This window comes from Lycium ferocissimum, chromosome 9 (assembly GCF_029784015.1).
Source record: "Lycium ferocissimum isolate CSIRO_LF1 chromosome 9, AGI_CSIRO_Lferr_CH_V1, whole genome shotgun sequence".
NCBI lineage: Eukaryota > Viridiplantae > Streptophyta > Magnoliopsida > Solanales > Solanaceae > Lycium > Lycium ferocissimum.
The window spans coordinates 38,793,352-38,805,175 of NC_081350.1; the positions used below are offsets into that span (position 1 = coordinate 38,793,352).

General features: G+C 32.0%; 1 protein-coding gene and 1 long non-coding RNA gene across 2 annotated transcripts; one reads left to right on the forward strand and one right to left on the reverse strand.

Moving 5' to 3' along the window:
* The first annotated feature begins 850 nt into the window (after positions 1 to 850).
* LOC132069492 (uncharacterized) lies at positions 851 to 2,538 on the forward strand. The gene is made up of 2 exons (XR_009417791.1): positions 851 to 1,624; positions 2,184 to 2,538. It is a non-coding gene; the product is annotated as an uncharacterized LOC132069492 (long non-coding RNA).
* A 4,557-nt stretch (positions 2,539 to 7,095) lies between these two features.
* On the reverse strand, positions 7,096 to 8,576 carry LOC132069493 (UDP-glucosyltransferase 29-like). Its single transcript, XM_059462835.1, has one exon. The coding sequence runs from the start codon at positions 8,574 to 8,576 to the stop codon at positions 7,206 to 7,208; it is 1,371 nt and encodes a 456-aa protein (XP_059318818.1). The 3' UTR covers positions 7,096 to 7,205.
* Between the last annotated feature and the right edge of the window lie 3,248 nt (positions 8,577 to 11,824).

Sequence of the window (11,824 nt, forward strand, 5' to 3'; positions counted from 1 at the left end):
AAAGCCCCAATTTTTAATGGTCAAAACTCCACGAATTTACAAATTAGTGAATTTACAATTAAAATAAGTTATTGTGATTTAATTGATAAGCACAATTTAAATGAGTCAAGACAATTTAATTAGCCACTTAATCCACATAGGAGAGGCAGTGTTGGTTTTCGATAACGATACGAAAAGTGTAGGGTTTGGAATAGGAATGGCCACTCAGGGTGTCTAAATGGAACAAAGACTAGCCAGGTCTTTCGAGTGAAAGAAGTGGACACGGGTGTTTGTCGATGAGTTTGGCCTTTAATAAACGTATATATGCCATTATATAAGAGTATCAGAAGATTTTAAGTTGGATGCTCAGATTTTTTCTTCAAATATTCACTTTATTTTTTCTCCATCTTATACTGAAAGGGACTTATTCCTATAAAACTGGCTAAGAATTTGATTTGTGACATGTCTCTTATGGGTCCTCCAACTATGTGACTCCATTACAATACGCAACATACATTAAATTAGTTTTACTTGGTATCCTATAATAGCGAACTTTCATTCATTCCCAGTAGACGCGCAACCTTACTAATCTATGCGAAAAATTGGAAATCTTTAGACACCAATAAGTTATTATTTGGTGATTGGGGTCCCAGCTTTGTGGGTATAACTCATATCAGTTGAATCGATTTCTCATTTGTCAATGATTTGGAATTGCTCGTATTCCATCGATAATGGGATTCTTGACTTGAGAAAAAGCTTATGTGATAATCGATCATTTCCAAAATATAATATTAATGTTCTTTCTGGAAACGTCTTCTCTTATCACCAGGCTAAAAACCTTCTTAATTTTTTTTTTTTTTTGGTAGTTTAATCATCTGATATTTAAAATTCACTGGTCCAACTAATCGAGACGATTCTTATCTTCGTAATTCTTCCTTCTCATCTCCTATTCAAGGGCAAATCTCCCAAAATAACTGCTATCATTTCCTTCCAAATGAAGAAGTGACCTTGTAAGAAATAAATACCTATGTGTCTGCAAAAATTTAGTTAGTTGTCTTGAGAGAAAATTGATTGAATTTCTAATCATAGTGAAAGACCATGTTAGAATCGACCATGCAGTAGGAGAAATCAGAGCCATCAATTTCATTCATATTCTCAACACTCAAATTGATGAGTTGTGTTCTTTACTCCTAATGCCTGCCATTACAGGCTCTGCCAAAGCTGCTTACAAATGTAGATGCGGCTGCTTACAACCGTAGTGATGCTCATTTATAGAATGAATGAATCCCCACCTTACCGAGCTATAATGAAGTGGTTCAAATATGCTATGAACTTTGAGAAATTGTCTATATTTCCCCACCATTCGTAGTTGAGGTCAGATATACCCGTATTGTAATAAGATTGGTCCAACTATGATTGTATTTGCTAACATTGAAAGTTTTTCAATACATAGGTCATTTAATAATAATAAAAAAAGACATTCAATTTGTCCTTGAATTATGCTTAATGGTCCATATTTGCCCTTAAACTTTGAAAAAGTGGTTTCACAGTCTAATGCTTCTCAAATCTTTGCATGAGATGACAAGGTTTTGATGTCCCTGGAGTTCTTGGAGTGTCTCCCGTGTTAAATGTACAGGTCTTGATGGTAAGTATTACGTCTTTTTACAATGAATTCTACTGTGATTTGCTTGCTTACTGAGTGGCTCTGAGTTTTCATGCCCCCTCACTATGTTTTTGGATAAGCGATCCTTCTATAGACCAATCAGTTGCACATTGGATAAATGTGTTGTATGTAGTCCAGAGTTCTAAATCATGTCTTAGCTGCTGCAAAATGATAATAATGTTATTACTTTTTGGGTTTCATTCCAAATCAGCAGTTTACTTCTTGGGTACATTAGATAAACAATTGGTCTTAGTTGTAACATGCCTCTGGTGATAAATGGGTACAATTAAAGTTCTCTGCTCATTTGTTGGTGTAAAGCAAGTTTAATATCATTGCATGCTTGTTAGAATCTAGGCCCTGAAATCAGTGACGGAGCCAGGATTTTCACTAAGGGGATTCAAAATATACAGAAGTAAATGTACGAAGCTAATCATATTTAGCTTATGTCACCAGTCATTTTGTCATGGTCTTCTTTTACTTGTCATGCACTTTGCTTACCATGTTTACATCTACGGAGCTAATCATATTCTCCATTTTGCAGATCAAGAATGAGGGGAGGCATAGGTTATATAGGTGTAGCTTAATGGAAGTTTTTATGAGACTTTGAGGCATGTGAAGAAAAATTGCAGAATGAACCACCAATAGTTTTGAATGGTCTTGAAGGCCTGTAATTATGCAGTTTAGTTAACAGTAGCTAATTCAGCCTGTGAGGTTTCTCCACCATACTCCTCTGGATGACATGTTTACTAATCCTGTATATTAGTGTCTGTTTACCACCTCTTCTTTGTGATATACCAAAGAATGAGGTTAAATCTTTGTTTTCCCCTTTTATCATAGTTGAAACACTGTATCAAACAGGTTTTATGCTGTTATAGTCACATACATTTGTTTTCTTCCTCAAGGGTACCTTTTAGATTTCACTATGATAGAAATATTTAAATTATTATACAAAGTTCTTTTGACATATTACCAATTACTCTGGTCGTATTTCATGTTGTCGAAAATTCGGGGAATGCGACGATGACAACAACATACCCGGTGTAATCCACCATGGAGTTTGGGGAGGGTAAGATGTGTACGCGGACCTTACCGTTTGTTCCGATGAACTCACATTTTCCGAAAAGTGTAACCAAAGTAGGATAGACAGGAAAATCACGACAACAGAATTTAGGAAAACACTTGTATATATTGAGACCTCGAAAAGATGTCAAGAGGCCTAATATACACTCCACATGTTGGCTTTTATTTTTTCTTTTATTTGGATGCCGGCGGAAATGGAAAATTCAGTTTTTAGCTGAAAGCAAAGCAAAGTAATATCATGAAATAGTTCACCTAAGCATATGCAATACTGTTGCTCATACCCCATGCCCATAATTTCTTGATGGCTTAGCCTCCATTTTTAAGCAGCAATTTGGTCTAGAGCGTGACATGAATTGAGCTTAAATGAAACAGTGAAGATTCATGTAGTTGACCACGACTTGTTTGGGACTGACATGTAGTTGTTGATTTGATCTACCATATCAAAAGGATGTGATTTTCCTTTTTGTTTTACTTATGTAACTAAGAAGATACTGGGCACATCTCCATCCACACCTATTGTAATAGCAAGCAGCTGTCTCCTTGGAAAGCAAAGGAAGGATCAGGTCTGTGAGATAATTATATTGCCAATCAGATCCACCATAGATGTATGGTGGAATTGTCTATAGGGTACTTGAGAATGAAGATTGGTCTCTGTTAAAAAGGGAAGTTTCAGTTACATTGATATAGGAAAAATGATAAACAGTGAAACAACTTTATCTTTGTATATCAACCTACTCTAGTCTTCCCCATTTCTACCTGAAACATTGCCATCAACAGAGTCAAAATCAACATTTTAGCAAACTTAAGAAGATAAGCTTTTCAAGACATAGTATAATAAGTAATTAAAACTGTGCAGTCTCTAACTACTTAAATTTTTAGATGGACGGCCAAACAATCCAATATGATATTCAGAGGACAAGCCAAAGCTATCATAATATGAACGGGAACCAATGATATTCATGGGCTTTAGGAATCACAATAGTGGAAGGGAACCATAATCTAAGGTAGAAGGTAACATTAATATGCACCATGAATGTTGCATATAGTGGAGGAGACGAGATTTTCACTAGGACGGTTCAACAAGTACGTTATATAAAGTGTGATCAATTTTCTGCCAAAGGGGTTCGGCATGGCCCCTCTAGTTCGCCCCTTGCATACACCTAAATACTAAGCAACAAAGTTCTATAACTAACAAGAAAATGAGGAAGGAAGAGTTTTGGATTGTTCGATGAATCATGATAACAAGCCCACAAAAGATTGAAGAAAAACACAAAATATGACGTGAATCAAATTATTAATAGAAAAATAAGACAATAGTACGAGGAACATGAAGAATATGAAACTCACGTTGATTTCTGAGAGTCGATTTCAACGTGGACAAGACCAATTTTCTCAAACTCTTCCACAGATGTTGAATTGTTACTTATAGTTACATTTTAAGCGACTTGATCATGTAAAAGATTACTATAGGTTTATCAAAGTGAAACTCAATCCAGACAATATTATCCAAGATTATAAAAAGAAATTCAATAGTCGATGTATTATTTTTCTGAACTTAGCTATTTTATTTAGATGACGATATATCATAAAATAAAACGAAGAAACACCACCACACAATTCATGTAGATGATATTACTAGCTTGCTACATTACCAAAAAGAATTAGTTACTAAAAGGGTATGAAATTTACTAACAATGAGTGCCTTGAAAAATGAAAATGATCGATGTTTTTGCCTTGCTTTTGGTGTTCTATGTTTTAGGAGGGAGGCAAATCCTTTTAATAAAAAATTAGGTACTAGTGATTTTGTTTAAATCTTTCCTAATAGGGAAAATACGTATTATTTTTGAAAAGTTAGTTAGTTAAATACGTGAATTTACATTTGTTTCTTGGAGTCCAGGTTAAAGTTTCTTAGGGATAGGAATGGGTCACATAGATTGTCTCCATCTCTTTAACTTGGAAATAATATCACTGCCTACTCTTTTTCTTGATGAGGTCAGAGAGAGGAAGTGTGTGGTCAACACATACCTAAAGCATCTAGTTATAATCTAGTAATAACAATAATAATAACTATGTCAATTAGGCCTCAATCATAACCAAATTTGAGTTGGCTATATGAATTCTACCGACTTTATTTAAGCTCAACTCATATCATCGTTATATCAAATAGCAAAATAAATGTAAAAATAAGTTTTATTAGAAGTTCTCTAAAAAGTCTAAAACTTATTCCCAACTATTAATTATCATCTATACGAGTCTTTTTCTTTTAATGTGTCTTATTTTTAGTCCACTCTGCATTATTTTTCAAATTTTTATAGGTCTTTCGAGACAACTCCCTTCTATGTGATTATAGGTCTACCCATTCCCCTTTAAAAACCTTCACTCACCATAGTGTCAATTCTATGACTGTTACATTTGTAGGTCAACGCAAGACTTGATTAAACCATCACATTTGATATTCTCTCATTTTATCCTTAATACTTGCTACTTGCATAGTCTAGTGAAAATGAACATTTTAAATCTTATATAATCTTGTCCGCATAATCTAACTTATATTAAAAAAATCGACAGTCGAAGTGATTCTTCTTCTTTTTTTATTTTTTTTTATTTTGTATCTAATATTCACTGCTTGGATTAACTCGAATTCTCGTGGAGAGAACTCCTTAACTATTGGAGATTTGACATGTTCAAGCACTTATATTATTGAAAATCCATTGACCAAAATCTGATTTTATATATATGTTTGAATGTAGATTTATTGTAGTGTGTCATGTAGGTGTAGAAGAAAGTCAATTTGGTATATTGATATAGTAAATGTTGGAGCCTTGGAGGGTAGATGCGTGGAAAGAAACGGTAAATACTTATAATTAATTCATGTTAGATTGAAATAAATAATTATGCAATTCAAATCCACAATTTAAACGTAGATGCGTTAAATTAGGTAGACCATGTATTTTGTAACTTCTTTAGGTCGTTTCCTTTAAAGTTCTCTTTTTCTAATTTTTTTCGTTTCATTTTCCTTTTTGTCAAGCAACAATTAATATAAGATATCAATCTGTCCAGAATCCTCTTAAAAAAATAGAAGGAAAAAGATCTCTGATTTTTTTAAATGAGATCTCTTTACATATAGAAAATAAAAATATTTTGAAAGATTTGGCATAAAATCTAAAAGGATCGTAATGTGCCACAAAGTCAATTAATGTAGATTAGGCACGCTAGATTTACTATAATAAAGTGGGGAGTTATATATTACTAACGCTAGTAAGGAAATAACTTAAATTGATTACCATTCAGACGATTCTTTTTATATATTCAGCTAGACTTTTAGAAATGATGTAAAATTCAATTCTTCAAATAATAATATAATATTTAAAATTATGAATAGATATAAATAGATAATTAAATACATTCTTGTGTGAGGGGTCTGTAAATAAAAAAAATAAAAAAAAATTAAAAAAAAACTATTTAGAATTAGTGTTGTCTTTGTGACTTTGTGTAATAATGACATGATAATATAAGACACACTTTAATAGAGATCATATGCTTGTTAATTAATGAAACGTTACTTATTACTACTTAATTAAGGTATTCTATTTTACAGTTATGCTTTAAAATAAGCAAGGAAACGATTTGACTTAAATAAACGCAAATACTTTTTCTTTTTTCACAAACTTTATCCAAAATTATCAAAATAATCATTTGAGTTAATATAGGCAATAGAAGCGCAGTAGACATTCTTACATTTGGTTAAATAGGCAACTTTTGAAGAGTTAGGTAATTTGATGCTCTCCTTTGATGAAAAATAAAAACAGGTAATTAAATATTCTTGGATGTAACAAAATATTCTTGGATTAAAAAAAAAAGTAATTAAATATTCTTGTAATTAAATACTCCAGTAGAAGAAAAAGGAAAAAAACAAAATATTCTTGGATGAAAAAAAAAGTAATTAAATATTCTAGGATGAAAAAAAGGTAATTAAATACTCCAGTATTGTCAAAACTCATGGTTATTAAATTAGAAATAAAATGAGTTGGCACAATTTAATTGAGTTGGCACAATTTAAACGAGCGCAACACAATTTAATTGGTCAAAGAAAGTGGTCTTGTTCTTGTCTTATGTCAAACAAAAACTCTCTTCATTAATGTAAATGATAAACTTTATAGACAAAGAAGAAAATTGCATTTGCTTCAATATTTGTCCTCTGCTAAAATGGAACCAACATTAAAAGTTAATTAACTTCAACTTTTTATTGAACTCATGCAAATTTTGACGTTATCGTCTTTACTAGTCTCAAATCAATCATTCGCAGCTAATGACTAATTTCTCTAGCTAGCTAAGATAAACTTCATTAAAAAAAAGACCTAAATTAAGGAGTACGCAAAAATTTAGTACTCCACCAACACATGCTATAACTTTGTAAGCATGTTACTTAAAACCTAAAAAAAATGTGTTCAGAAAATAACACTTGCAAATCATCAAAAGCTAACTAGACCACATTTGATCTCTTGCAAAGTTTGACCAATTCTTGAACAACATCATCAATCTCTTCGTCCCCTTTGATTCTAATTGTTTCACTCATCTGCTTTGCATTTGCCCTTATGGATTCTCCCCTTTTGTCCAAAACAACCTTATTAATAACTTGACTTATTTGTTCTCTATCAAGTTTTCCATCTTTGTCCCTAACAACTTCCAAACCAACCCCTACTTCTTCCACAAGCCTAGCATTCAATGGCTGATCAAGATGCATTGGCATAGCAATTATTGGCACACCAATTTTCATACCTTCCATAACAGAATTCCATCCACAATGACTCATGAATCCACCGATATTAGGGTTTCCTAATATTTTTGCTTGCGGGGCCCAATCTTCAACCACCATCCCCCTTTCTCCAACTTTCTTGAAAAACCCTAGTGGCAATGCTTGTTCAAGTTTGAGTTTTTCACCTTTCGGAAACCTCACAACCCAAATGAAACTAACCCTACTTTGCTCTAGCCCATGAGCAATCTCATCCCTATCCTCTTGAGACAAGAAATATTCACTCCCAAAAGAAACAAAAATAGTTGACCCTTTTTGTTTTTGATTCAACCATGTTAGGATTAGTGAGTTTCCATCTTCACTTGTAGGTTCTTGAACTAGTGGACCAACCGGAATGATTTTCTTATTGGTTAAACTAGATATATAGTCACAATATTTACCATCAATTTCCTTAAAACCCTTGATCAAAATAATGTTAGAAGACCTCTTGAAGCACAACTTAACACTAGTGTTATCCTTTTGCTGTTGGTCAATAGGCTCCAAATCTTGGTTTTTGAGCATACGTGTGAACTCATAATCGCGATAATAAATAGAGGAGAAGGGAAACTCAGAGTGAGGGTACCTAAAAGTGTGAAACATGTAGGAAAACACGGTGGCGCTGCTCGTGACAAAAAGAACTGATGGGATGTTTTTTTCCGCTGCTACCTTTGGCGCCCATGGTTGAAGCAAATCGTAAAGAAGTAAATCGGGCTTGATGGTATTGAGGATTTGGGTGAAAATTGGACGAGACTTCGCGAACGCCTTCTTGAGGGTGGACATGAGATGAGGTGGGAGGCCGTTGGTGGTGTGGTAATGAGGAGGAAGATCAGGTAGAGAGGGAAGTCGAAGCTCAACGAGTTGAATTTTTTCGGTTAAGTTTTCGTTAATGAGCTTTTGTTTGATGGAAATGAAATTTGCTGGGGTGGAGCACAAGAAAATGGTGAAGTTTCTCGTGACAAGTTTTTTGGCTAACTCGAGAAACGGAGAGATGTGCCCGTGTCCCAACCATGGAAACATCAAAACACGAACTGATTTTTGGTTGATCTCCATTGAAGAATCCATGAAAACTTCTTTTTCAATATGTAATTCTCTAATGTTGTTGATGTAGGGTGATGTTGTTACAAAGAGACTCTTACAGTTTATAACAATGTCGTCGTTATAATTATGTTAAGTTTTCATATAAATGGAAAATGGTCAGATATGGAAACTAAATTTTAGAACGAATATCATGTATATTTCAAGTAATGTGGTACCTTAACCTTTAATTTATCTTGTGTCCTAAAAATACAGTTTGAGGAGGTACTCAATTACCGTTGAAGAAATGATTAAAGATTTGGATTTATGAGGATGGATTTTTAGTTGAAGTATATTTAACAAAATATTTAGACCATCTACTAATTCACCTTACTACTACGACAACTAATCACTATCAAATAACAAAGATTCCAAGCGGTACCCATGGCCTTTTATTTTAATACTTTAGTGTTTTCATTTCATAGACAGATTCTTGTATGTTATTTCACTCAATGTATGAGGGTAAAATTTATTTGCATCCGGTATTTATATCAAATTAATATATTTTATTATGACTTAATATTAAATAAGGTGAAAATAAATAGTAATTAACCATAATTAAGTGATAAAAGAATATGCAATAGACACACATCATGATAAAGTTTTTTGATTTGGCAAAACCACGGGTAGGGACATCTTAAGGGTGAGGTCATTAAAGCCTTTGCTTTAGGCCCCCAAAATTTTGACGGTTCCAAAATTTTTAATGGTGAATTTTATGATTTTATTTTCCTTTAGACAATATTGAGGATTCTAAAAAAAAGATGCAAAACTTATACTATGAAAAAGAAAGAAAGAAAAACTATCTACTTTTTACCAGAAATATTTTAAAACTTTGAACTAAACTACTCAAATCTTTGTATTAATAAATAAAGTTTTTACAATGAAATTCAAGGTAATATATTGAAAACACATGGCTAACATGTTGTTAATTTGAATTAATCCTTATTATTATAAATAATAATATTACTATGTGAAGTAAATAGTAATGGACAAAAAACTAAAAAGGCAACACTATTTTTTTTTTTTTTTGTATGTGTATATAATTAAGACCAGAGATTAAATTTTAATTTTAGGCCATAATTTTATTGAGACACCCTAGACCACCAAGTACGAGTGAATTTTCATAGAATGAAATGTCTCGTGATGACTAATGAAAATTACATAAGATAGAGATTTTTAGTACAATAAAGTGGAATCATACTCCTAATGCAAGTAATGAAATAAACTTTAAATTCATCACCAAATATTGATTAGATAGATATTCCTCTTTTATACATATTAAGTTTTCCAAAATAAGCTAATGAATTAGAAAGTCCAGTTCTTCAAATCATTAATTCAAATTATGAAGAGATAAACAAATAATTTAATCCATTTGTTTCGGGTGCCCATGAAAACTTTTTTTTGTCACTCTTTGATTCTCTAATGTTATTGATGTAGGGTAATGTTATTATGAAGAGACTCTATAATTTATAACGAATATCGTTGTTATAATTATGTTGAGTTTTCATATAAATGGAAAATGGTTAAACATGAAAACTAAATTTTGAGCGAATATCATGTATATTCCAAGTAATGTGATACCTTAATCTTACTTATCTTGTGTCCTAAAATAAAATGAAAGGATCGAAGAGTTAATGAGAATCCTTCTTATGGCCTTATAAATTTAGTACTCAATTACCATTGAAGAAATGATTGAATTTTACAGCTGAAGTATATTTAACAAAATATCTAGACCATCTACTAATTCACCTACTACTACGACAACTATCAAATACTAACAAAGGTTCTAAGCAGCCATGCCCTTATATTTTAATATTTTATTGTTTTAATTTCATAGACAAACTCTTCATATGTTCTTTCGCTCAATGTATGAGGGTAAAACTTTTCACTCGGTATTTACATCAAATTCATGTATCTTTCATGGTTTAATATTAAATAAGGGGAAAATAATATGAATTAACCATAATTAATTGATAAAAGAGTACGCAATTGGCACACGTCATGATAAAGTTTCTTGATTTGGTATAACCACCGGTAAGGGCGGGTTAAGGGTGAGTAGGGGCGGATTTAAAGGGGCCCTAGGGTGTTCACCCCAACACCCTCGGCAAAAAATTACAGTGTATATATAGGATAGATTTTATGTGTTTATGTACATATATTAACTTTTGAACACCCTGAACAAATACAAAAGGTTAGTTCAAGCCGTCCAGGGTGTTCAAGATTGTCTCTAGCGTCCTAGGTTCAATTCCCATTGACAACATTATTTTTTATATTTAGCATTTATTATTTTTTCCGAACCCCCTGAATGAAAATCCTGGATCCGCCACTGAGGGCGAGGACAGTAAAACCTTTGCTTTAGGTCCAAAAGTTTTAATGGTGAATTTTTCGAATTTATTTTCTCTTAGACAGTATTGAATATTGTAGAAAAAGAAAAAAAAAAGATACTAAACTTACATAAAAAGAAAAGAAAGAAAAACTATCCACTTTTTAGGAGAAATAATTTAAAATTTTGAACTAAACTACTCAAATCTTCGTATTAATAAATAAAGTTTTTACAACAACATTTAAGCTAATGTATTGAAAATACATGACTAACATCCTATTGATTCTTATTAATTCATAATAATATTACTATGTGAAGTAAAAGACGTTATATTTTTTAAAAAATACTACATTAAAAACAACTAGTATGAAAAACAAAAAAAAGCAACATTAAATAGTTGTATATGTGTATATGGGTATATACTTAAGACAACGAATTAAAATTTGGCATTTAGGTCATAATTTTATTCAGACTCCCTTAACTACCGAATGCGAGTAAGTTTTTATAAAATGAAAGGTCTCATGATAACTAATGGGAATTACGTAAGATACATATTTTTAGTACAAGAAAGTGGCATACTCCTACTGCTAGCAGGAAATAAACAAATTCATTGCAATATTAGATAGATAGTAGGCACATACATATATACATACTTGTGCATGTGATATTGAAATAACAAACATAAGAAGCTAACTTTAAAATTTGTAAAAAATTCATAAAGGGGATTATTCTATTATAGTGTTAGTGAAGTTAAAAAAAAATATATAATAAAATAGGGGAAAAAGCCAAAAAACACCCCCAAACTTTATGCAATTTCTTTAAAAGCCCCCTTTTTTTAAAAGGGGTTTATTCCCCTTTTGATATATTTTTAAAAAAATTTCTTTGGGATTTATTGGTAAAAGGGGTAACAAAT

Bases quoted from the DNA above. Each gene is read 5' to 3' on its own strand.
- LOC132069493 (XM_059462835.1), bottom strand. From the start codon at position 8,576: ATGGATTCTTCAATGGAGATCAACCAAAAATCAGTTCGTGTTTTGATG.